The sequence below is a fragment of the Ciconia boyciana genome, chromosome 5 (assembly GCF_034638445.1).
Source record: "Ciconia boyciana chromosome 5, ASM3463844v1, whole genome shotgun sequence".
Taxonomy (NCBI): Eukaryota; Metazoa; Chordata; class Aves; order Ciconiiformes; family Ciconiidae; genus Ciconia; species Ciconia boyciana.
The window spans coordinates 6,995,208-7,022,532 of NC_132938.1; the positions used below are offsets into that span (position 1 = coordinate 6,995,208).

Genomic DNA, 27,325 nt, shown 5'->3' on the forward strand with positions numbered 1-27,325 from the left:
CCTGACTGTCAGTCCCTGAGAAGCACTCATGGAGGCGTGAAACCAGGAATCTTAGATGGCATTTCGTGAGGAATACCCTTCTAGGGAAGGTAGACGGGAAGCACCTGGTCAAGATTAAGAGCAGAGCAATCATAGAAAGACGACCTTCTCCTGTCATCACAACATTTCATGGCTACCTTTGCCTTGATGTCTTCAGCACAAATGCCCTAACACTTGCTGTGAGCATGTGGGGAGAGCAGCTTAGCCAGGCTGCAGGTCACATTAAACAGCCGCCATGATAAGGGAGTTGTTCTGCCTTGGGCAGTTCCCGCAGGGCTGCTCTGGGCTGTGCTCTGCCTTGGGCCCTTTTGTGGATGAGCAGTTCGAGACTCTCGAGCTTCATCCTGCTTGTGGAAGGGTTCCACTTGTCCTGCTGCCTCTTTTGCTGGGGATTTGGGAGGACATGTGTCTGTGTGTGTCTAAACTTAGACCTATGAACCTCCCATATTATGTGACCCACAAGAAACTATCCCATGTTAGATCAGCCTGAATAACACCATCTGGCTCCTAAAATCTACCTGCAGAATTCATGGTGACACTTGAAGGAGAAAGATGGATGCTGGAGCTGCCCTGAAGCTAAACGGCTTTGGGTTTAGTGATATATTTCATGAAAAAAGATTGAATGGTTTCACTGGGCTTGCACGGCTGGAGAATGAGCGCAAGACTGGTGGCTATATGGAAATGAATTGATGGTCAGTGTTCAGATTCCACTGAACGTGTGCCTCTGCAAAAAACCCCCCTATCCTGGCTGGTATTTTTTGCTGGAAATCATAGCAGAGAGCCCAGGGACATAATTGACACAGGCACTGAATGAGACTTTCTCCCCTCCAGATGATCCATCTAGGTCTGAGTTGAAGCACATTGGCAGAGCAGCTTGGAGGCTGTTTGCACCTTCCCTGGCTTAATTGCACCTCTTTTGCAGCTGAACAAAGGAGTCCACTTTCCAGGTTTATTGTTTTCACTCTGCTTATAAGGATTTCGGTTAAAACAGAAAGATGTTGCTATTTAGAAATAACATTAATAATTAAATTGAGATACTCTGGGGAATATACCTCATAAGGCTGGATTTGTTGAATTTAAGTAGATAATAATTTCCATGGCAACACACTCTGCTGTCCTATATACAGAAAGGGTCTTTCTTGTAGGATCAAATGCAGAGAGGAAGCTGTTATTTAAAACAGATACCTTAAAAACACAGAAAATGAAATAAGAGTAAATAGTTTCATGCATAAATGTTGTTGGAATTTTCTCATGTTTGTTATATTGTGCTAACCTCTTTTCATAGCTGTCAGACTGCAAACAGTCAAACCAATCCCCTGCTGACTGTAATGATTTGGGGAGAAGCTGTAATCTAATGATCCTTTCTCAGGATATCATCTGTCTCTCATAGATATATCCATATCTGTAGATGTATATAGCTATTACTGTCGTGAATCTGTAACATAGACTACTGTGGTAATTTTGAACAGGCCTACTAGAATCTCTGTGCCTTACTGCTTATACCTGTGTCTGTGCTAGTAGTCTTCCATCTCACAGCATTAGGTAAAGCTTGTTTCATCAGTATTTGGATAGCATTTTGAGATCCTTGTACATGGTGTGTTCTGTTACAGCTGACTGTTAGATGGGAATTTGTAATGATGGTCTAGTACCTGAACACTTAGAGATAATTGAGTAACCGCACATTCACTTAGAGGATTTGGGCATTCTTAGATCCAACAGGAATTACACCAACTCTTTTTCTCTAATCTAGCAATCAAATAAGTGTATAATTTTATATGTTCAAAAAAGCCTTACAGGCACATGATCAGAGTTACAGAATCTTTGTGAAGTGAAAAGTGATCATCCAAACAGAAAAGATGGAATTTAATAGAAAAGTTCTCAATATAACCTTTTAACAAAAAACCCACAGTATATGATGGAAAAAAAATCAGTTCATATCTGGAATAATTGCAGCTTCTCTTTTTTGTCAGTGGAAGTAGGCTAAGTGGTGCATTGCCAAATTTTAACAAGAACTGCCACAAAAATTCCCAGTCCTGGCTTGTGGTAGACCTGAAGGATCAAGGGTGGATGTTCTGCAGACAGAGGGAATAAATAGCTGGAAAATGCTGATTCAGTGCAAACCTCAATCACTTTCTCATCCTTAAGGCAATACCAGGGCTTCAAGTTGTGTTAACTGGTGCAGCTCTGTTGAAGTGAGTGAGTGGTGTAAATCTACCCAGGTCAGAATCCCAGGGTTCTGTTTGTAGCTCAGAACGGTGAGCGCCTTGTAGAGGGTGCCAGCTGGATCCTAGAAAATTGAATATTATAGGATGGAAGTTGACCAGTTCAAGACAACAGAGGACTTCTGTTCCTTGTGAGCCTCAACTTAAACTGCCCTTTGAGGGGTGACAGATTGAGGATAGAGGGCTCCCAAAGACATAATTCTGTCAGGACAGCTATTCTATCCTTTTTTTCATTTAAGTGTTAGGAATTTCATTGCTAGATTGGCATATGGCTTTACCTGCACTTCAGCAACCAAAGCCAAATAGGCCGTTCCAAAGCCTGTAATCAAGACACCTCTGACCTCAGATCTGGAGCTCTCTGTTGAGCTTTACTATTTAGCTTCTCTCTAGTAAGCGTTAATATCCACTGAAAGCTGAGAATGAAGAGCATGACCACCTTCTCTTTTGATTCAGTCTAAAGAATCCTAATGCCTTATTGCAGACCACCCAAGCACGTATATTTTAAAAGCTTCTTTAATCATGTCAGACAGGGAGAAACTCTGTCATCTCTCATGCTTCATCCCTGTACCCTTATGTGAAGATCTGTTGCAGCGGGTGCTGGACGTTGCAGCATGCTAGCTAACCACGGTCTGCTGCCATTAGCTCTTAGCTTGCATCCCTGATCTTGGCTATCTTAAATCCCTTTCAGTGCTACTTTGCAGGTTTTCCAGAACTGGGAATCCCAAGGGCTCACTGACAGCCATTTCCAGGGCCCAAGGGGATGTGACATACATGACTGATGGTGCAGACCCTATGCATATTTCTGCAGATTATTCCTAGATCACTGCAGAATGAGCAGAGCTGGTTAAGAGACTGCATACAGCCAGAGTGAAAGATCTTGCCTGCTGTCCATGAGGCAGGACATGCATTTTAAGTACATAAATACTATGCCGGATTTTGCACGGTACTGGAAACTGAACCAGTCTGCTTTCCTTGTAGTTTGTGTATGATTCATAGTTAATCTCATGTAAACCTGCTCTGTAAAATCTCCCCCCACCCCACCCCCCTAGGATTTACTTATAGATTAGATATTTTTCCTCTCTTTGCTATAGTGTATCCTGAGGTTTTTGCACTCAGATGTGCTACACAGCCACTGGAATAGCTCAGCATTCTTTTTCAATTATTATTCTGCTGAGGTTTGCAGATACTTGGCTGTAACAAATCAGATCCCTATTCAAACACTATTGTGTTTTAGGTATATTCTTGAAACCAAGAAACCTCACTCTGGGCAGTCAATCCATAAATGGCTGAAGTCTGTGAAGATCCAGTTCTCAAGGCACATTTTATACAGCTACATGTTGTGTTTGAAACAATTAACCATTTCATTTCAAAATAGCAATGCTTTGTTTCTGGAGAGTGGCACTTGCAACACTGTCATCCTGTGTGAATCTTCTTGCCTGGGAAGGAGAACAAGCACTGGACTGTGGCATTTAAACCAGCAGTATTACAATGAATAAGAAGTGATGGAAAAGCATACATAAGATAGCAGGCAGTGTGGGCGTTCCCACAAAAAGTACAAGCTGCCTTCTCAAGCAGCTGCTTGCTTAGAAATCTCTGTAATGGACTTTGAAGCATTGGCTGTCTTTCCCTTTGCTTTCCTCTAAAGCTATTTCTGTGAAGTCTCCATCTGGCTCCTAAGCCTCAGTTTATATTTCATTTTATATTTTGAGTAGCTGCCAGCTGCAAGGTGTATGTGTGTAAGAGAAGGTGAGAAGGGAAAGGAAGAGAAGTCACTAAGCCAAAAGAAAGAGAAGAGGCAAAGCCTTTACTGTCTGAATTGTACAATGCCCTGGCTTTTTATCCAAGCCTGAAACAGTTATTCCTCACAGTGTAAGAATGGAGCTCTGCCTGTGTCACAGGCTTTGATCTGAACACATTTGTGTTTGGGGAAATGCAGAATAGAAGAGAGTGGCATGGCTTATCACTTTTACTCTGATACTCTTAGCCAAAGACAGAAATTCTGAAAGATATGAGAAGTCTGGGAGAGATCAAAACTGAATGCAAATGGGAACATGACATCTTCTGTCAGAACGAAGATTGAGTATCTGGGTAGCAATACTGCTGTCTGGAGACATTAAAAAAACCTGAGTCAAACCCCTTCACCTCTTCACCAAATTGTGAGACTGGATTTAAAATCCTGACTTTTATAGTATGTGTGCATATATATCTCTCTGTGCATCAGATCCTTTGATTTGTACTCTGAACCTGCAAGATTGTTTATGTGTTCTTTTCTGAGAAACCATTAAGCCTGAGAATTTATTTTGAACTGAGATGTTCCTGTAATCACTTCCAAGAAATCACCTGATGAGATTAAATGAACAAATGTGAGGAGAATTGGCAGTACTGCAGTACTAAGCTGTGCTCACAGAGTGAGATCATCTAAGTGTAATGGTGGAGGTGATAAAGGCTAGCACAGAAGCATAGCCTGGAAATGGTGACTTCTGTTTCCAGATCTCACATTGGCTCTGCCTGGGCTGTGACCAAGCTGCTGATTTCCAGTGGTGAAAACCATTTCATTTCCAGCACCGTCAATGGAACCTGTAGATATTTGTCGTCTCTGAAAACTGCCTGTTATCTCAGGCTCCTTTAAAGATTTTTACCCTAGGAATCTCTCTATCCAAAATCTGTGATTTCCAGTTGGTGTCGTGGAGCTCTCAGTATGAAGTGCTTTACTGTGAGATGCTTCAATAGATACCTGTCCTTGCTCTTAAGTCTCTCCTGCGCTTTAGGTAATAGCTGGTTGTTAAAAACTGTAATGCAGATGAATAGTAGTAGTGCTATGAAAATTGGTGGAAGCTAAAAGAAACCCCTTCCTCTGTCTTATCTTTAGTTGAAGACCCAAAGTTCACTTACTAAAACACTCCAGGGACTGAGATCTAGAGTCCTTGGTGTAATAGGCAAGTGTTTAACCTGTTAAGCTTTAGGGAGAAGCTATGGTAAGATAGGAAAACACCAGAAATTAAACAAAGAAATCAGATGTTGGTCAAGAAATACAAAACCTGGAGGTACTTAATTAGATAAAATGATTTGGGAGGAGCAGGGAAAGAATTGTCTTTTTGTAGCAGAAGAATATTCAGTTGTGGGATGAATCATGATGTAGGAAAGTTAGAGATGTGAAGAGATTCCAAAGTTCAGAAGAGAAGCCTTGCGTTTTAAGAAACATCCCAGAGTGCTGAGGAAACATGTCTAAATTCCAATATTTCTGTTCCGATGTGTACATTTGTACATATATACTGTTTGTTGAGCAAAGAACAAAGATATTTTAGAAGCCAGTGCAAACTGCATGAGTTCTATCTGTCACATACACCTGCAAAGTGAATTGCAAGTCAGAAGTGTTTAACTTGGGCTGTGGTTCTGGGCAACATGCAAGTGTTACTGAGGGAATGGCATGAATTTTAGAGGCTATGCAACTGCATCTCCTCCTGAGAGTTTATTAGTACACCCACACTGTATGCTGGTATGCTCCAAGCCAGAAACAGTGACAATATCCTGCCCAACCTGAGCAAGTTAAAGGCACAACAGATGCAGCTTTTGCATGTCAACACTGCATGATGAATGTCCAACCAGAGGATTACTCAGCTGGGTCTATGAGAAACCAATCTGTAAAATGGGGCTACGAGAACTTAACTGTTTCCCAAAGGCATGGCGAGAACTAATTGAGGATGGTAAGACTTACAGAGATGCTGATATTTCTGTGGCTAGGGTCCTGCTATGCACTCAGTTATAGTCCTGAAAAGCCTCTTAGAATTAGTAGGTCAGAGAAATTAAGGCTTCCTGAATCCTGGGGTGTGTATTTGTCCTGTTACTAACACAGGTGAACCCTTTGAAAGTGCTGAATATAACTCTCCTTAGAATCAGTTTCATTTAATCTTTCTTCATTTAACCTGAAAATATAATTCTCCAACTGCTAAAGGATGAATTTAGGCACTGTGGTGGAGATTGTCATTTAAGGAAGCCCTTTAAATAAGTTTTACCTCAATCAAGGCTTTGCTGGATGTTGCAGCCTCTGATCCTTTTAAAAATGATCATAGCATGACTATTAGCCATGTGTGTGGGTAATTTGCTTTCTCTGTGAGCTTCCCAGCTCCAGCAAAAAAAAGGATGCGTCATTTTATCTCCAGATACTTACCGTGGGCTATGGTGTTTGGCATAGAAGTAAATAAGCTGATAATGACCTCCCTACTAGTGGCTTTATGTAAGAATAGCTCATGCAACAGCATTACCATAAAACCATTACATTTCGCAGCGACGCTGCACAGTTAATGACACAAAGGCTTACACTGAATACGTGGCTGTAGAGATAAGGGAAATCTAGCTGTTCTTCTTCTAGCTCACCAAAAATGGCTCAGCAAGAGAATTAAAGCAATAAGTGTTTGTAAATATTCATTTCATGTCTGTTACCCCTTTTTTTAAAGCTCTTATGGTAACGGCAACTTGGTCCATGTTAAGTCCTGCAGCTAAGACAAGGTGGTACTGTTCTTCACATACTTTCCTTGGCAGTCAGGTTTTGTTTTACAGGTAGCTAAGTGAGGTTTGTACTACTGCAACAGCTCATTTGGAGTAGGCTAAAAGGAGCGTTTTCAGAGTCCTGCTGTACCGTAACATCTATTATTGTCATACCATGACCCCAGCTTAGCTCCTTGGGGTGGGCACCACGTGCAAAGGAAAGGGTGTGGTGTGGCTGAGCAAGAAGGTTCTCCAAGCAGCAAGGAAAAGTCTCCTCATTCAGGGAGTAGGTCTCCGGCTCTTCTGTACCTCTGATGATAGGAAGGGTGCAGTGCTGCTGTTCTCCTGATCTCGATACAGGATTGGTTTAGCAAGAGGGTTAGCCATCAGGTTTAAAAAAGTGATTGTTCCCCTCTATTTGGCAAGTGTGAGACAGTGTCTGGCTGAAGTAGTGTCTCCCATTTGGGTCTCCCTAGTATAAGGAGGGCACCGGCAAAGTGCAGTGAGTCCAGTGGAAGGGGGCTGGAGCACATGGTGCACCAGGAGAGGTGAGCGAGCTGAGTTTGTTCAGCTTGAACGAGAGATGGTGAAGGGGAGATCTTATTGCTGTCTTCAAAAACATGATGGGTTGTTATGGAGAAAATAGAGCCAGGCTTTTTGTGGAGGCGCACAGCAAAAAGGTGAGAGGCAATGGACACAAGTTGCAGCAAAGGAATTTCTGGTTAGATATAAAGAAAAAATTCTTCAAAGCGAGGGTAAGCAAACACTGGAACAAGAGTCTGGAGATGGAGATACTGAAAATTTGACCAGACAGGGCCTGGAGCAACCTGATGTAAACTCGAAGTTGGTCCTGTTTTGGATTAAAGACTTGTAGAGATCTCTTCCTAGCTAAATTACTCTGTGACTCTAGTCTTAAGGACGCATTTCTATTTCTTATATTACATTCACCATTCTTTCACTCGAACAGTTCCCAGTAGCACACATATGATATCTGTCACATAGGTTTTGCTCTTTCTCTTCTTAGATGGGAGAGTGTGGGGAAGAAAGGTGTTTACAATGGTTTGGTTTAGTGTTGATTGGCTTTTTTAATATCTAAGATGCTTTTTGTTGATACGGGAAAAAATAGGCTGAAGATTTACATCTGGCAGAGGATCGGTGCTGCTCCTTAGGTGCTGGTTGAGTTTGGTTCCTCTGAAGTCAACCCTGGAGGAAGTTCTCTTACTCTCCAGTGAACCGTAGTGATGAGGCTTCTTGGCACAGAAGGCAAAGCGCTGGCTGTCCCTGATGTTCTTCAGGAGAACTTCAGGGTATTATTTAGGCTCCGCTGCCTGCTGTTTTTTATCGCTTATCCTAACACTGTGATTTAGGATTATCCACTAAATGGTCATTTTTCTTCTAATTTATTTTAATTAGAGACAAATAATTTTACTGGTAGCTGAAGCTGAATTCAGAGATGTAGCCAGGAGCTCTGATTATTCATTAGTGATCCATGGCTTCAGTAAAGAGGCTTGCTTCCTTCTGATTTCCTCTCCTTTACGTCTAGGTTAGACTGGAGGCTGGTCTGTATCAGTTTAGCTCCAGCTGGAGATCTCTCCCTCCTTGTTTATCTCAGTTGTACCATGCATTTCATTAAGATGCTGTTATTAGCTGTATAAAATGGAGGGATTAAGAAGGATTAATGAAATGAGAAAAGACCCTGGAGGAAAGAACTCTATTAAATTCACACTAGAAATCCTTGTCAAATGCATATGAGAAAAGACTAGAAGTCTGTCTTTTTTCAAGCTGTATGATACTGTCTCATTTCCTTTCTTGCCTTTTTTAAAAAAATTATGCAGGTCCTAGTAAAAAAAGCAGGTGCCCAGCCCCTCCCTAAAGTGTTGTTATAGTACCCAGAAGAAATACCAATCTGTGTCTGTGGGCCATAAAGAGAAATGTGGTTTGCATTGCCCGTGAACTGCCTGCAATGTCGCAGCTGTTATATATAGCATGTGGCATTCTGATACCCGTACTAACGAAAGCACTAAGATGGTCTGAATATTCTGAAATTACCTGTAGAATCATCTTGCCTTAGTTTTCCTACACTCTTGCTTTAAAACTGGAGTTGAAAACTGGGTACTGCTCATGTCTCTGACATGAGCTTCCTGTATAATTTCAAGTGGGTCTCACTGTCCTTATCATTTAAATTAAAGATAAAACACTAATGAAATAGAAATAATCAGAAATCAATGGAAGTGCAATTGACTTCGATACTCAGGTCACTAATATTAATACTGCACTTTGAAATCCTTCTTTGAAATATGCTATCAAAAGGAGAAGAGATGCTTTAAAGGTGAGGTTGGTTTTTGTTTGTTTGTTTTTTTTTCACTTGACTAGGAATTAAATACCAGTTCTGGAACATAGAGCTTATGACTGACTTGGGTCCCACGTGTTTTCAATGTGGCTGGTCCCTCCACTTGTTTGGTCTTCTAGTTTTTTGGGTTAATGTTGTAGAGTCATCAAACATGTAAGAAGTTAAGGTCAGTTACTGATGGAAGCAGTTATGCTGTTTATTGTTAATTTGCTAGCATATTTATAGAAATGTCTAGACAATAGTAAGATTTTCTCTGCAAGCTGTTTTGCACCAAGGTGGCCATGACCGTACCTGATACCTGTTCCTATATGAAACTGTTCTCCTTGGCTAATGTAGAGACCTAACTGGGGTTTCTGTCCTCCTCCAAGAGCTTGTGGAGGTCTCTGAGACCCGCTGCTGCTCGGAGCAGCCTTGGGACTGCACGATTTGTGTCAGTGGATTGAACCATTGGTAACCCGGGACTGACGGTGATTCCATGGGAAGTCAACATTTTTCATGGCTTTAGCTGAATATTTGGGCCAAAGAGGTCTTTTGGTTTGGTTTTTAAATTATGTCAGTGAGCTAAAATATTCCTTGCATTTAGTTAAGCACTTCTAGTAATATTCTGTCCCTGGGAAGCTGAAGTAATGTTACTCTAAGGAGATCCCGTGTTGCAATTGATTTGGATGAGTTATACTTTCATTTAATTTTGTATTCCTGTTTTCTGTCCCATGAGTACAACACTGGAAGTCTAAAGCTGTCTTTCAGTGAGGGATAGACAAACAGGAACTTTTGTGTTTCTCACCATCTCCTCAGACAGTGGTAGCACTTATGGTTTGACTTCCATGACCTGAACTGAGTTTTAGGATACACAGAGTGTAGGATTATGCTCTAAATTGAGATTCCTGTAGGTGTTTATGCTTCCTAAAAGTTGATTCATGTAGCATCAGTTAAAATAACTCCAAAACAATACTTGCAGCATGATCTTTGTGGTTTTATATAACACTAATGCAGACCTGCTTTGTTGATATGCAATCCATTTTTTATACCTTTTTTAGCCTAGAAATTAGTTTGGTTAGGTTATATGTCTCTTTCTGTTCCTTTTTGTATCATGAGCCTACCATAAATCTGTAGGCTAACTCACAATACAGATTTTAAACCATCTGTCATCTCTAGAATATAATGTCAGTGCTTCTAAAAAAGCCTTTTTCCACATAAATATCCCCCTCTCCAGAATCAGGAAGAGCAGCCCTTCCCATCTAAAACATACCATTTAGTTTTCAAATTGCCATTTATTTGGCTTGGAAAAAGACAGGGCTCTCAAAGCAGGAACTATACGGTCAGTACTGGATAGGGAAAACATCAGGGGCACGCAGATGCTAAGCCCTGCCTTTTTGGAGCAGTGAAGCTGGGTGAAGATCTGACCCGGTCACATAGCAGAGAATATTTTCTTCTCTAAAAGGCACAGATTTTATTCCCCTCAGTACCACACTTTGATGAATTATTTATTCTCCCCCAAAAGGGTCCGAATGACGCGATGGGCTGTGCCAGCGCTGGAGAAAGCTCAGTGCCGTGGACTGCTTTCTCCTGCTTTCTCTTGCGGTCCTGCTGAGCTGAAGCGCAGAGAGGGGAGGAGTTGCGACAGGGCAAATGCCTCTGATGAGGCCCACGAAACACTATCTCTTGCAGGCAGCTGCTCAGAGTCCCGTGGCGTGTGCCAGGCGCAGCGTTCCTATCAACCCGCAGCTTCTCACCGATGGGTTGGGGCCCCACACCAGCCCTACACACTCTCCATGTAGACCCTCCCTTTAAAGCATTGCCTCGAGAGCAAGCAAAGTCCCCTTGCTCATCAGCAACCCATCTCCACTGGGCCAGGCAGCTCCACTGAACACAGCATGAAGTAGAACAGACCAGCTTAGTAAGCCATCTACCTGCAATAAATTTGCTTCCTAAAATAGCTGCAGAGCCATGGGGTATTTTTATAGCAGCTACACAGGCCTTTTCTGTTCTGAAGGACTGTAAAGAAAACTTTGAAGTGTTAGCTTGTGTGTAAACTGATGCAATTCTGCCTGAGTTTGAAGACAGCCTTGAACAATAAACTTGGGAAGGGTGAAGTACCTGCTTAATCTTGGTTGGGCTTTAAATATGATACTCAAGGGTGTCAGTGTAAATATCAACCCTGTGAGACCCGTCACTGCTGGTGGTTTTAGTAGTCATCAGGTGCGTTACGTTAATGACCCCAGTATTTTACAAGGTCTCTCCATCAGTAGTAGTGTTATTTTAGCATTTCTATCTTCTGCCTATAACAAGAAGTGGGGAAAAGGAAATCATGTTTGCCTTCTTTAGACAAGTCTGGATGTAGGATCTCAACATGAGTAAACGTAATAGTTGTGTGATAGCTCCAGGCTGGCCAAGGCCACTTCCTCCACCCGTCCCCCTCGCCATGTCTCTTCACCTGTTTGTGCCTGGCCTTCTTCCAACTCCCATGTGAGGAGTGCCCTGGCTGAGGGGAGAAAAAAAAAGGTGGTGTCAACTGGAGAGGAGTATGTGCTGCTGTCAAGACTGCTTAAATTAGAAGCATCAAGGACAGCCCTTGCTCTTGCTATTTCTGCTGGAAGGACAGTTGGGCATCCCTTTACCCCGCAGTTACACCAAGAGGAGCGATTAGGTTTCACCAGCCATTAGGTTACACTAACCAAGATGAAGTTTGCAGTTTGCTTCTGTAGTAGCCTGGCTGAGAAGTCAGAGGTGGATCTGGACGGAAAGCGGAGCATCTTTGTGTTAGATGCTGAGTTCTCCTGGGCCTGCCCTCTGTTTCCTCAGTGCTGTGGGTGTGCATGATGCTTCAGAAGTGCTCATGAGGACAAGGTCTCAGCGGCCAGAGCTAAGCAGGATGTGCTGGGTGACTGTTCAAGTGGAGCTTTACACCTTGTTAATACCCGTGGAGGCGGTGCACGACTGGCCGAGTGACATGGGCACAACTGCATGGTTGTCCTCGGCAGCACTGAACCAGCTGCACGAGGATGTTTGATTCAAGTTGCAAATGGAGTTTGAAGTGAGCCTGATCTGTCTCAGGGGTGTCAGGGCCCAGTGCTATCCTCAGGGGATTTTTTTGTCACTGAGGCACGGTGCGCCTTTGGTATTCTTGGTGTGTATCGGGGTGTCAGGCTGGCATGGCTGGGTTATCCACATCTCCTGGGGCCCAGGGTGGGGATAACGTCAGCTGTCACCCTGAGGGTGAACAGGCAAGTTCCGGCTGCCCTGTAGTCACTGTGCAGGACCTATTCTGCTGCAAAATGCTGACAAAGAATCTGCAGGAGCCATCTCCCAGGGAATACCAGCCTGGAGCCTCCTCTGCAGCTGGTGCTTCCTCCACCCCAGTCCCTTCTTGGATATCAGGCATTTGGCCTGTCAAGGGGCTTGCATTAACCCTTTCCCTGACCTTATGCGCTGCTTACTTTCACATCCACAGCTGTTGGATTTAAACTGGGAACCTTTGGTGCAAAGACAGTACTGTTTATTTTTAATCTGTGGCACTGTGTGAACGTTAATTAGGACTGATAATAAGGAATGCAAACCTATTGGCACCCTTCTTGGCAGTTTCAGCAAGGAGTGCTGACGTGGTGACAGCTCAGCTGCTGCTCCATGCGTAAGAAGCATGCACTAGCCAGTGAACATGTTGAGGAAGTAGGAAATATTTCAGTGATTCTGTGCTGGTTTTGGCTGGGATAGAGTTAATTTTCTTCATAGCAGCTAGTATGGGGCTATGTTTTGGATTTGTGCTGAAAACAGTGTTGATAATACAGTGATGTTTTAGTTACTGCTGAGTAACGCTTACACAGAGTCAAGGTCTTTTCTGCCTCTCACCCCACCCCACCAGCGAGGAGGCTGGGGGTGCACAAGAAGCTGGGAGGGGACACGGCTGGGACAGCTGACCCCAGCTGACCAAAGGGATATTCCATACCGTAGGACGTCATGCTCAGCATATAAATCAGGGGAAGAAGACGGAGGGGGGATGTTCAGAGTGATGGCATTTGTCTTCCCAAGTAACCGTTATGCGTGATGGAGCCCTGCTTTCCTGGAGGTGGCTGAACACCTGCCTGCCGATGGGAAGGAGTGAATGAATTCCTTGCTTTGCTTTGCTTGCGTGTGCAGCTTTTGCTTTACCTATTTAAGTGTCTTTATCTCAACCCATGAGTTTTCTCACTTTTACTCTTCTGATTCTCTCCCCCATCCCACTGGGGGGGAGTGAGTGAGCGGCTGTGTGGTGCTTAGTTGCCAGCTGGGGTTTAACCACGGCAAATTCCTAACTGTGTCCATCCCTGTGTTTGAGGAAAAGTTTGCCATCTTGGCTGCTGTGTGAGAATGATATGGAAACGCTAGTTATTTATGGGCAAAATAAGGGCTGTTCTATTTGTGTTGTAGTAGTACAGTGTTCTAAATGTTTGGGCAGCCCAAACACTGCTGGTGGCATGGTAACTAGATGAGCAAAACTTGGATGGCTTGGGATGTGGACGGCACCATGCTGGTCTATTTGTAACAGTAGGTTACCATCCAGAAAACACCTGTGTGATTAAAAATACTCAAGAGAATGGATATGCAGGCATTTCTGGAGGTAACCTGAGTCCTGGCCAGTAATCCTGAGAATCTCTGAAAGTCTTTCCATTTGTTTCAGTGGCTGCTGTACGAAATGTGAGAGTTAATTTTACAGGTAAACGGCTGTAGGACCAGGTCCCTCATGAGGAAAATAGCATCGCCAAATCATCAGAACTCAAGACGTTATGAGGGGCCCTCCCAGGTCCTGGTGCCCGCTCTGATGCTGATCCCCAGGCTATAACCTAGATGCTATTAGGTATATTGCCACATCTGGGTTAGCCTGTGCTCTGTGATGGTCAGATCACTGCGCTAGCAGATTCGGAGAAGGAATAGAAGGATATTATAGCCAGGGCTGGCTGTGGCTGTACTGGTAAGTGGAGACAGAAGGAGGTGTGGTGGTGGTGCAGCTGCTCCCCTGGAATATGACAGAGATTGCTAAAGAGGAGCTACCAGTTAAATTGCTTTAATATTCCCCTGAGAATCAGGAAACCTCACAATATGGGAAGCTTCATCCTTTCCTGTCTCATTTAATGGTAAACTTGAATAATGAAAACCAAAACCAAACCCCAAATCCTATGTAATGTAATGATATAAATAAATACAGTTTTTAAGTTCCACAAATTAACTCCTGGTGATAGGGAGGGTTTCTCCCCTCCTTTTTGACTTTGTTCTCTTGATTCAGTTTAACATCCCTTTACCCTGCATCAGTAGGAGCAAATAACCTGTTATTTGTCCTTGCTGCAAAAGAAACAATTGCAGCATTTACAGTCGTTCTTATGGATCTTCCCCAGTGCGCTTCCACACACCTTCGTTGCCCTTCTCCTTTCCCCTTCCGTCTCCACCGTGTCCCTTTTGACAAAGAATGACTAGAAGCACATGTAGCGGTCCGGACTGGGGATTGCTGCTGCTGATGTGCCTAATAGGATTGTAAGATTTTCAGCATTAATCCTTATCCTATTCTTTAGGAAGACTAACCTTTTACTTAGATTTTTGCCTCCTGTTGCACAATTAGTTGACTCTTCAGTGATTTCTTTACAGCTGCTGTTTTGTCCTTTTTCAAGGCGATTGTAATTGATGTAGACCTCCAGCATGGAGCAGTGTAAGAATTGTTAGACTGTTGCGGTTATTTGTTTAGTGCTGCAAGTGAGCTTTTCTTAACTCGCTGATGAATGTCACTACTTCCTTGCCTTTCCCTATACCCTGAGGGTATGTGTTTGTTTTAGCCCAGCCTGTAGGAACACATCTCTGTAGCTTTAAACGTAGCAACTACTACAATCAAGCTCTGGAAGTCCCTGGTTTGCTGATAAGGATGTCTGCTTCTGCTTTTGCACAGAGGGTAAAAGAGCCAAGGCTTTCCAGGGTACATAGCTCATTCAGAGGAGCTTTGGAAGATGGAAATGGGTGGGGAGTGGGTTGACTGTATCTGTAGCCTGGTTTCCTAAGGAAATGAGGCTTAAGCAGTCTGTTTTTTCCACTACTGCTTACTCTTGGATCTGCAAAGTTATTTTGGCCAAAATAGATGGGTCAGAGAGGTCTCAACTATTAAGTTTCTACATTATTCATAAGAATTAGCTGCTGGATAGGAGATTGTCTCATAGCAGTGTCCGCCACAAGGTAAAAGCTGCAGTGTTAACCCCATAGGTAGGTCATTAATTTGGCTTGCCAGCTGGCAGGCACCAGTCAGGCAGTCAGTGCATGTACCATAGAAGGAGTCATATCACATGTGGTTCCCAGGTCAGCTGGCAGTTGTGGGAGGGAACTGAGGGTCTGTGCTGCAATTTTGGGAATGTGTGAGGAAAGCTGAAAGTCCTGTGGTGTGGTTCAGAGAACATCAGGTAGAACTGGAGTGTTGCAGAAGAAGATTAGAGAGATGAGGAGGAACTGGGGAATGACATGGTTGGAATTTGTGTGGCTTGGGCTGCTGCCTCTCAAACTGTGGGCTGTCAGGGAACAGCTTGTTTTAGAGGCGATGGGCTGATATGCAATGGAGGATCAAGGAGCACAGGAGCTCCAGGGTGTGGGAGAAGACATACAAGGAACAGCAGAGTGAAAAGGTGGTGGCACTTCAGTCATTAATGGAGAGAAGGGACTCAGGTGGGATGTGATAAAAGACCAAACCAACAGTAGTTAGGAGCAACATTTTTCAGGCACAGAAAACAAAGAGTCAGCTTGGTAGGCAAGGGCGGGGGGATACGGAGGCGGGGGGAGAGAGGTTTAGATATTAGTGCATCCAGGTGGGGTAGAAACCACACAAAGGAGGCTGGAAAAGGAGACTTAGACAAGTGACGTAGTGGCTTGGGCAGAGGGACAAAGAATCAGCCTTGGTTTTGTGTATAGTGTGCAGAAGGAGTGATTTGGCAACAGTCTGAGCATGGGGATGAAGGAAGGCAGGAGTAAACGATAACTTTAATTACGCAGGAAGCTTGGATGAGGGGTAAGAGAGAAGTATTGTCTTCAGCAGGGGAGAGAAACTGAGGGAAGAGATAGAGGATTGACGTGCATGTTTGAATTAAATCAATTGTACTCAAGCCTGATCTAAAGCCCAGTGAAGACAGTAACTTCAAGAGACTTTTTGGAATATGCCTATGTGCAGGTATTTGTCTCCAGAACCCTGAATATGCTTTACAGAAATGCCTGAACATCTTTTGTCTTCCATTTGTAGGGTGTATGCAAAGGCTAAGTAACTCTAAGCCACAGCAGTGACAAGACTGGGATCCAACATTCCTTAAAAGAGTTTTCAGTCTGGTAAACCATAGCAATAATAAATGTCCATATATGCACACAACACACTACAAGGCAAATCAGTGAAACTCTCAATCTCCAATTTAGGGAGAGCACATCACCTTATTAACTGTCCCTTGCTCTGCATATGCAAAAGTATTGCACAGTTTCTTTCCCTTACAGGAATTTTTTTACAAGTGTTTATTGTCTGCAACTAATTCTTTTCTAGTGATCCTGTAAACTGTTTGCTGCTTCAGGATCCAGTTACTTTCTGTTACCAGCACAAACTGAGGAAATGAATATCAATCATTCAGTGATTATTTGCAGGAAATAAAAGCGTGAGATAGCAGCCAGCCCGGGCCAAGTAGAGACAAAGTAGAGACAAATATAATATAAGTAGAGACAAAAATATTATAAGTAGGTATTTACTAAGATAAGTCTTATAAGTCTTATCTTTACTAAGATAACTCTTATAAGATAAGTCTTATAAGTAGAGACAAAAATGTTATTCATGTGCTCAGCTGTTAGTTTCTGAATATTGTGGAGCTTTCTTCCTTTTGTGAGCTCTACCTTCTTTGGATTAGGTCCTGCTACTGTTGAACACAGAGGGAATATTTGTTATTAGCTTCAGTGAGAACAGGATCAAGCTATTGTCTGTGTGTTCCTCCTTGCTTTAACCAGTGTTGCTGTTTGTTAAGATATTGCAAGGGACAAAAATGTGTTTGGTTTCCCAGAATCTTTCTGAGCATTTCTATCTAATCCCTGCATATAGCACAGCCCCTGTGGGTGAAATAGGTTCGGAGCTGTCTGTTTCCAGCAAAGCTTTTTGAAGCCAGTGTGAAGCCTCTGTAAAGTACTGAATCTCCTCACTCAGTAGCTGCTTTTCTGAAGTCTGCATTGTGCTTCAGGTTTTGCTAAGCTATGCTACAGTAAGCACGATGAATAGCAGGCAAATTGTTTTTGGTCACTGCTTTGGAAATCAAGATGTGTGCTGGCTCACCCCATTCTTTCACAAATACCTTCTTGAACTACGGGAAGTGCGATGGTACATCATATCCCAGAGTGTTAATTTTTAATATCTTATGCACATAATGGACTCAACTGTAATTATGAGTCCCACAGCACACAATTGCTACTGGCAGGATGGAAAAGACGACTGCGGGTCCATGTGGCTCCACAACTAGGGACTGAAACATTGATCATTTCCATTCCCAAGAGCAGCAGAAACAGCTGTATGAATTTAAAGCAAAAGCTCCAGTGGAAAGAAGGGTAGTTGCAAGCCAATAAACATTCCCCTGCAATCTATTAAATTCAGACTTTGCAGCATCATCCTGCTGCATTGAATAAAACTGACTGAAACCTGGGCAGGGCAAAGTGGTTTTGACAAGCCTATGCTTATGTCCAGAATAATCGACGTGAATAAGCAGCTAGGCAGTGATGCAGAGAGGAGTTAGTATAAAAAATTCTCAAGGTTTTTTTCGCAGTAGTGCTATTTTTAATTTACAGATCCTTATTTCTTTCTTACATGAAATCTTGAAGCTGACAGCATCCCTTTCAGACTTGAAAATGAAAGGAAACTGTCTGAAAGAACAGTAGAGCTGGGATTTTTAGGCCTGATCCTGTTGGCATATCTTGGTGGGCAAATTCCTCCTCCTTTGATGAGCCCAAATTGACTTTACCAAACAGTGCAGGGCTCTTCCCTTTAGCAGATTTAATGTCGGATGAGGCCCCAGCATTCAAACCCTTGTGCCAGTAGAACTTGGATGCTGTTTTATCCTCCGCTAGCTTTTCAGAGTATTGAATAGAGGTGGAAGTGATTTTAGACAAATGATGCTCATTTTGTCCTGCCTCTGAAAGCAATACTCCTATATTCCTGGTGTCACAGTAGATTATTTTGAAATCAGGTTTTTAATTTCCTTTTAAAAGTGCAGTGGCCTTTTTTTGGTTTTTGTTTGGTTGGTTTGTTTTGTGCATAACTCATAAGGTACAGCTACAGAAACCATTGCAAAAGGAAAGTCAACCTGAATCTCTGCTCTTCATTCATGTCACTGGCAATAGTTTCTCTGAATTCAGTGATGCAAAATCACTTCTGTACTGTACTTAGTGCACTCAAGCTTAAATGAAATCCTAACACTTTTTGCTAGTGCAAGAAACACATTTAACAGACAGGGGAAAAAAAATCTTTCTCTGTGACAGGAAATCAATTTAATCCATTTGTTGTTTGTTTGTTTTTTTCCAGGCTCATATTTGGCACTCTTTACCCTGCATATTATTCTTACAAAGCCGTGAAATCAAAGGACATCAAAGAATATGTGAGTAATGATGTTTGTGGCTGTGCTGCAGGGTTTATTTTCTAAGATTCCTCCTCACCACATTGTAAAGGTGTTGCCTGTATTCTGGGAAAGCTTGTAAACCAGTGCAAGAGGAAGACTGGCCTGAAGGTGGACTGGCTGACTGCTAGGCACAAGTCTCAAATAAGGACACTTGGGTTTGTGCTTCTGGCTCCTCTGCAGAGTTGATGTGTTCTTTGACAAATGTATGCTATTTCTCTGGTGGTGTGAGCTATATACGGCTTATATAAAAGGTGTTTGGCATCTAGAGCTTTGCGTGTTTTCCTTTGTTTCTGAAGAGCAGAATAAATCAAAGCCTTTTCAAAAAGCCTTGAAGCTTTAGCTGCTCATTCAAAACAAGGATCAGAGGAGGCAACTCGAAGCACATATCACTGAATCATCAGATAGAAACATCCTTCCTTGTGGAGCAACCTATTTACAGGCAGGTCCGGCAATCTTTTGCTGAAAAATGTTCCCTGGGCCCCAGTTTCTAAAGGCATATGGGGCTGTCATGGAAGGTGAAATGTGGGAGATTCAAAACCACTTGGATGCTGTTGGGGTCCTGTAAGATTTGCTCACAACCTGAGCTCTGTTAACTTCACTGAACCTGGCTCAGCCTGCAGATCTTGATTCTTCAATCCTCTCAAGATCCCAGGGATGACAAGCCCATTTTCTCCTCTGGGTAACAGCATAGATGGCTGTCCCATTAAGTCCTTAGTGCAAGCTCAAACTGGGACTCACTGTGGCTGCTGAGATTTTTCCTTTCTATCAGTCCCCTCCTTCAGATAATGGTTTCAGATATTTTGAGAACCATAAGTGTTACAGAACACATCAGATACTTAAGGCAAAATGTCCCTGCAGCCCTTGCACAGCTGTGCTTCTCAAGGTTTGTACACCCTTTGCCTGGAAATGCTGAAGACGTGCGCTAGCATCCCCAAGCAGTGTCTGCCACTGATACTTAACACTTCCATAGTCCTTTTCTGGAAAATATTTTGTTGAAGAGTCCAATTCCTGTTGGAAATTCAATTGCAAAAGAGGAACTCGCATCAGACACATGGAGTCGTGACCCAAACGTGGGAATAGCTGATCTAAGACCTGGTCTGCACTTACAATTGTTTTTCAGTTGCACACACCGGTTGTGGCAATATGCCCATTAGGGTCTGATTTTTTTAATTTTTTTTTTAATAGGAATTTACACTAACACAGTACAAACCTTCATTTATTAGTTAAAACTGATGTCACTGTAGTTTATTTTTATTCTGCTTGGTAATAGTCATTTTGATAAATGGTGTTTTAGGCTGATCCAAGCCCATCCACACCAGGTCTGGGTTTGTGTTTAACAGTTTTGCTGGCAGTAATGTCTAACTGACAGAACTGTGCTGGCAGTGAGGCTTTGAGGGAGTCACAGTTATGTAAAAAGTCTGGCAGAAGCTGCCCTGGGAAGACAATGCTCTCAGGCATTTGGCAGTGCCATTCTACTGCTGTAACACTAAATATAAATATACATATAAATATACATATAAATCCCAGGGGAGCAGTTATATAGCTGGGTGACAGGTGTTCAGGGAATAATTTCAGTATCTGCAGGGAGATGGAGAGAGACTACAGGTACTGTCCCCACTGCATCGGGGAGAAGATGGAGCAAGCCATTTCAGAGCTGGTGACATCCAGATTTATTGCCACCTCCATCCTCCCTTCCCCAGAGCAGCACCTGGTGTAGGTATCCTTCTGCCTTCTTTCCACCCTTCCCTTATTCTGTTGCAATTATCCCAGCCTTAGGTAACACGGTCCAGTTCATGGATTTTCATGGATTTTTATTTCCTTAAGCTTTCTAACATTCCAGCAAAGCTGCTTAGGAATCTCCATTTTCAAATATAGCTAATTAGACAACAATTTTCAGTTAAATTAACAACTTTTGTCTTACCATCTCCTTTCCTTTGGAGACACAGATTCTTAAAGCTGTTTGAGCTTTAAGTTCTACAATTTTACAATGGAAAAAAAATATTGAGGGAGAATAAAAGGTTTCTCTCTCACCTCCTGTACTTGGAAATTATTCCTTACATCATCTCTGTGGTGACAGTGCCGCAGAAGAGGAGCACCACATCACTTGATAAAATCACTGGAAGTGCTGATGGCGTGTGACAAATACATTGTTTCTTTCCAGCCCAAGAAGGACCAATACTGCATACATCAGAATAGTTTAGCTGTGCTTTTAAATGCCATTTAGCGCTTAGTGACAAAAATCCCCAGATTCCTGAATTACTCGAGATACTACAGTTTGCCTGACCAAGTCACGGTCCCCAAAGACTCTTTCTGTGTCTGTCGCTATCACCACAAAGGAGACCATCCATAAATCACCCACCAAGCAGTCCCCCACAGCGGAGTTACCACAGTTGAACACAGTGACAGCACAGCACATGCTTTCACTACCAGTGTGAGGTAAAATGCTCTCACCTAAGCCCCAGGTAAGGGATTTAAGCTAATGCACTTGCCTTTGTCATGCAACGGGCTCAGGGTGTGGATGTGAGGAGGCACCCCCACTCAAGTGATGCACACTAATTCAATAAGCTGCGGTGAGTTGATTGTGCTCCAGAGCCCTCGATGATGGGATGGGCAGTTACCTCTTTATTTCTTCCTGGCTAGTTTCCCCTGCCTGTGGGTATTATGTAAGTAATTACATTTTGTCTTATTTGCAGTCTGGCCAACACCCTAGTATTAACCTGTGCTATTAAGGTGAGCCAAGTGAGATATTTAATGCCCTGTGATAGGGCTGTGGTCCTCCGCTGGCCAGTGGAGCTTCTTCTGTAGGCACAGAGTCAGACTGCTTCTTTTCATGAGACCAGTCCCAAAGGCCACAATCTTCCTTCCCCATGGCTTGTGTGGAAATATGACGTGTGTTATGTGCTGAGGTGGGGGAAGCTCCGGCATCTTCAAGTCCATAGTAATTGTTAACACACGGGGCAGGGGGAAAGAACCTTTTTTTCTGTGAGAGTTATTCTGTGCACTTGTGCCTGTAAGAGATAGTTTGAGGCCCTTCAAGAAAAATGAACCAGCTACTGTTTTTGTTTACCAGGTCAAATGGATGATGTACTGGATCATATTCGCGCTCTTCACGACAGCAGAGACATTCACGGATATCTTTCTTTGCTGGTGAGCACCAGATGGGAGATGGTCTTTGTCATGAGATGGAAAGAAAATGGAAATGTTTACGAGGGGGAAAAAAGGGGTAACAGAGGTGCGCTGCCTCCTGAACATGGGGTTAGCAGCTTCAGGTGCATAGAGGTGTTTTGTCTGGAGGAGGCATGCTTCCTTTCTCGGTGCTGTCATAGGAAAAGCAAGAAAGAAGGTGGAACTGCTCAGTGATATCTCATTAGTGAGAAATCATTACAGCAGTCTCAGTCCCTTGCCTGTCAGAGAGAGGTACAGCTGATTGCTGAGTTGGATGCTTGCAGAGATCATCACGTAAACAACAGTAGCTTTAACTACAGGCATAGTTCTAGACTTAGCTAGCTGTGTCCTACAGTAAATACACAGACTGTAGGGATCAGGCAGAAACAACCCTGCAGCACGGGACTTTGTTTGTAGGTTGCTGCCTGGATTGTTGTTCCTGGGATGTTTTGCCAGGCCCGTTCCTGGTTAAGCTGGGTTTACAGTTTGATGGAGGATAGTGACAGCCCATACTGATGGGGGCTCTCTGGTGCCAGTGGAAGAATTCCTGGTGACCTCTGTCAGGATGAGAGCACATAAATGCCCAATTATCAGATTCAGTTCCTTAAATTTGGATGCTCAAGTTTGGAAATGTTTGTTGCTTGGTTGCCCTTTTTAGTAAGGCCTTTCTTGTGGAAACCAGTGAGATCAGTAGACTTCTGGATGAAAATTTAACTGTAGTGCATGGCCCTCACCTAAAGCCTGTTCCTGTGTAGCACTGCACGCCTCTAGTGAGTTCTCCAGACACGGGGAATCGGGGGTACTTGGCAAGATGTCAGATCTGTTGAAAAGGAGATAAAAGACGTTATTGTGTCTCTATCTAATTTGCATGCAGATCTACCTCCACTGTGTTCATCTGGAGCTTTGTTTTTTTTTGAGGATGTATTATGTGGGTCTCTCGGGAGGAATGACAGAGGGCTTGTCCAGCCTGTGAAATCAAGTATGCTGTAGAGATCCTCAGTGAGGTGGAAGACCAACCTGGCAAATCCATGCTCGGAGTAAAGCATTGCAGAGGCCCATCGGGTCAGACCTGGATGCTGTATGACCCAGCTGGCTCGGTGACAGTGCTGTGCTAGCACAGCAGGAGTCTGTCTGGGTCCAGCTGGGCTGGTGCACAGCTATCACAGGGTCTCTGTGCTGCTCTCGCTTGCCCCTGCCTACAAAGGGTAGCGTTGGTTCATCACACTGCTGACAGCAATGTGCCTGCCTGCATGAGGATGCCTCTAGCTGGCCAGCCTTGAGCTCTAGACTTTGTCCTCCAGAAAAGAGTCTGGATAATCTAATCTCAAGAAGTTCCTGACTTGTTACAGCTAAAGCATGTCCTGTTATTAGTTAGCGTCCTGCATATTTTGCAGTGCTACCTGAAAGCCACAGTATGGATCTGCACCTTTACGTTGCGTGTTGCTTGGACAACGAAGGTTCTTGTGTTTCAATTTGAGTCAGATAAGTGTTGTCTTAAAAGCAGAAAGGCAGAGAGATGAAAGGTGCCTAAATATATCAATGAAATACTGATTTGCTGGTTTGCTCTTTGCTCCCTCCTAATGATTGGGGATGCTATGAAGGCAGCATCTGTGCTTTTTGCATGTAGAAAGCTCCTCTTATCACACAGCAGAGTCTCTTCCAGGCCATTAAATAATGGCCCTGATACCTGAGTAATGATTTACCCACATGCCTAGTTGAGATGTGTGTGAAGGTGAATGAATGTGTTTTGGTCTTTGGATTCTTTGGTAAGCAAAAGCTGCCCTAAGCTAGACTGGCCAGTCCCTTCCTGTGCTGAGCATCTCTAATTAAGGGCAGTGGTTAAATTGGGAGCAGACATTAACAGTTCTTTTTTCTTCTAGGTTTCCATTCTACTATGAACTCAAAATAGCTTTTGTAGCTTGGCTGCTGTCTCCATACACAAAAGGCTCCAGCCTCCTGTACAGGAAATTTGTTCACCCAACACTGTCTTCAAAAGAAAAGGTAACCACAGGTGCCCAGGTCCTCTCTGGGTGGAGCAGATCTACAATATGTTTACTCTAGTCTTTGTATCACTCATTTTCATTGAAGGACTGGGAGTTGCCGATTCTCTTCCTCTGTCATTTGATCATCTCTTTTTGGTTGGTGTTTGTGGTTGTTGTATTCTTGAATACTGGCATCTGTTCAGCGCACTCACACATATTAACTAATCTTTGTGCACTTGAGAAGTTGGGAGGGAAGGGGATAAAAATACCTCCTGAGCTGCTTTGCACATACTGGCTGAATATAGCTGAGTGCTGTGTTGTGGCTGGATATAAAGATTAGAGAAACAGGGTCTGGCAGCCAGGGCTCCTTAACTTTGTTCCCAGCTCTGCCTAAAACATTGTGCAGCAATGAGACAAATAGCCAAGCCTGTCTGAAAGGGGCATAGCAAGCACTTGCCTAGCTGGGAGATGTATAGCATGTTGAAGTAAGGCATGTAGCATGTTGAGGTCCTGGGTTGAGAAATGTCTTGCTCAAATTAATGATGCTAATTTTGGGGGGGAGGGACGGGACGATGGGGACACACACACATTACATCTTGGATCATTTGCCTGCCTAGGAGATTCCTGTGGCTGTGAATGGGACATTGTCAGGCAGATCCACTTGGCTCATGTGGATACATGGGCCAAGAATAGCTATCAGTCACACACCAACATGCAAACTACAAAGAAGTGAATGCCTGTTTCCCACATTGTCAACTATGGAAGTGAAAGATCTGTTTAGCCACAGGCAGTGCATGAACAGTTGTATCTCAGTCCTGTCCAAGAAGGACAGTGGGGATCAGTCTCCTGTCTCTCTGCTTCCTGGGAACTTCTGCTTATGCTTCTCACAAGTAGTGCTTGTGCATTTTGGATTGCCACCTCTTATCTACTAGGAATAGGGAGGGACTCACTAAACAGCCAGCAGCTTCTTGCAGCCTCCAGTCCCTACTAACCCAGCACATCCAGTAGCTAAGTACTAGAAATCATTGTCATCCATTATCATCCAGATCCCTGTGTCTTGAGGGAGGGAGGGTGAGGGCAGGAACTTTCATAACCATTTCACTGTATATTGAGCAGCATCGAAGTCCAGAAGCTCTGGGCCTACCAATTCCATGGGCATGTTGAAGCCGCACACTGCAGTGATGTGCAGAGATATCTCAGATACTTCTGAGACCACCAGTCTTGGACCCAGGGCAGTACAGCTGCAGCTGCCCAGTGTCATAATATGATTCTTTTTAACTATGGGGCAATCCAATTTGTCTTTAGAGTCCAAGGATTGCAAATGGCTCCTGACACACCCTGGTCCATTCTGCCCAGGTGAATGTGTCTGTCTTGCTTCCAGGACCTATTGGTGGTGGTTGCACTGTGCAAGTGTATCCCAGCTTTGGGTCCCAATCTTCCATTCGCAGAATAAAGAGTTCCCAAAGCCTGCAAAGGGGGTTACTGCTCCCTGCAAACCTCTCCTATTTGCAAACGTTGGCTGTGAACTTCTCTTCAGCCAAGGTGGAGGAAATGGAGGATATCTGCCTCCATAAAAGATGACCTGGCCCTTCCAAGAGTTTGAGGCTGGGAGCACTCTGAACTTGTCCTTCTTGTGCTTTTTTTTTTTGTTTTGTCTGCTGTGACAGGAGATCGATGACTGCCTCGTCCAGGCAAAAGACCGGAGCTACGATGCCCTTGTGCACTTTGGGAAGCGGGGGCTGAACGTCGCAGCCACGGCAGCCGTCATGGCGGCTTCAAAGGTAAAGGTGTGGGTCAGGATGGTGACTCATTAGCATCTCATCTCCATCCATCACCACCAGCAGCCACAATGTGGAGGGGGAGAGACGGTGAGGGTAGGGATTTGCTCACTGATTTTGATCATGCCTCCCAATCTCCCATTCACCAGCCACACAGCTGCCTCTTGGGATGATGACAGTATGCGTGGTGCCTTGTGAACCTATAGGAGGTTGAAAATGCAGGATTAAGACTAGGGTCTGCCTCAGGCCTCTGTTGAATTTTATATTTTCCATAGCATTCAGTACCCAGGTGACAATGTTAGCAATGCTGTTCATCACAGCCTGTGCTTTTCATTTTCACTGTCAAAATAGGAGCATGCTTCCCATGAAGCATGCTGACATTAGGTGAACACAGTTAACACCCTGACAGGGAAATATTTTTTTTGGTTGGCACCTTCTGCAGTGAAGGGAAAGGCCATCTGTGGCCCATTTTGTCAATTTTTGTGCTGAATTTTTGAGAAGTCTGCAGGATGTAGTGACCTGTAATTTGGGTACCGACAGAAAGCAGATGTGATCTGAAGTTCGTGAAGGCTAAAAGTTCGTCTGCAAAGCTTGCACATAACATTCCTTGTGTATAATTCTCTGGAGAAATGTTTATGTAGGAGTGAATGGGAAGTGGCATTAGTTGCTTTTGGAGAACGAGTAGATGTTGGATGAGTGGTCTCGTCTGAAGAGGTGTATCCTGTACTCTGTTCCTGGCGTAGAGCCAGAACCAGGAAATAGCTGTTGTCTCTGTTCTTTACTTTCGTAAAAGCCACAAGGACTTGATAACTGCATTTTGTGGTCCTGCTCTCTAGCCATGGATTATCATGGCTTAGGGTAGATGTGCACAGTGACTATACCCTTGTGTTTTGGGGGCAAGACTTGTATAAAAGATATGGCTTTCATGCAGTCAGATACAATGCCCTCTTGCAAAAGGATAGTAGAAACATACGGGCAAGGTGGGTACTGGTGTGTGTGAATGGGAGTTGAAGGAAATTATTTTCCTCTGTCAGGTGCTTTTCGTACGACCTCAGGCACATCATTTTAGTATATCTTGGCCTTACCTTCTGTAAAAATGCATAATACATCCTAGGGAGGCCAAATACCATAAACTCTATAAAGCACGTTGAATGCAAGGTATTATAGAAGTGGGGAGCCCCTGGGATATGGCATGCACATGTAGAATTGCAAAGACATGCAAAAGCTATATCCTGTTGCAAAGAAAAGCCAAAAATTGCTTCCCTTTTCCCTGCCAAGCATTGTGCAGACTGTGGCTGTCAGGCCTGGCTCAGTTCTCCTCCTGAACTGTTGCTCTTCAGTGGGGAGGCTCTGCTAACCCAGGGACTGCTGGCTAATCCAAACCTGAACTGAAGCCTGGGATAAACGTGGAGCTAAGGCAAAGCTGTGTATTAATATGCCCAGTGAAACAACATTTGTGTGATGCCTCCATGACACTTAACACTTCTGCTGCTGCTATGTAAGCCTGAAGAAGTCGCACCATGGACATAAATAGGTTCTGGGAATGCCTGTTTTGCAGCACTGCCTTTGCTCTGAGCCCCTTCCTACAAGGTGCTGCAGACTCTCTGTGCTAGAGCTGTTTTTAGGACAGAGTGAGAAACTGTGTGTGAATCCCGAAGAAACTCTGACTCCTGTT

The 27,325-nt window shown here is 43.7% G+C and overlaps 1 protein-coding gene across 5 annotated transcripts in view; it reads left to right on the plus strand.

The window, feature by feature from the left end:
• The window catches only part of REEP1 (receptor accessory protein 1), a 71,392-nt gene that overhangs the window by 9,018 nt on the left and 35,049 nt on the right, over nt 1-27,325 (plus strand). For 4 of the 5 annotated variants that reach the window (XM_072861749.1, XM_072861751.1, XM_072861752.1 and 1 more), the window contains exons 2-5: nt 18,632-18,704; nt 21,796-21,872; nt 23,771-23,891; nt 25,540-25,653. In XM_072861749.1, coding sequence (XP_072717850.1) covers nt 18,632-18,704; nt 21,796-21,872; nt 23,771-23,891; nt 25,540-25,653 — 385 coding nt within the window. Of the gene's footprint in view, nt 1-870; nt 987-18,631; nt 18,705-21,795; nt 21,873-23,770; nt 23,892-25,539; nt 25,654-27,325 lie in introns of all 5 variants that reach the window. The other variant, XM_072861750.1, reaches the window with a different exon arrangement.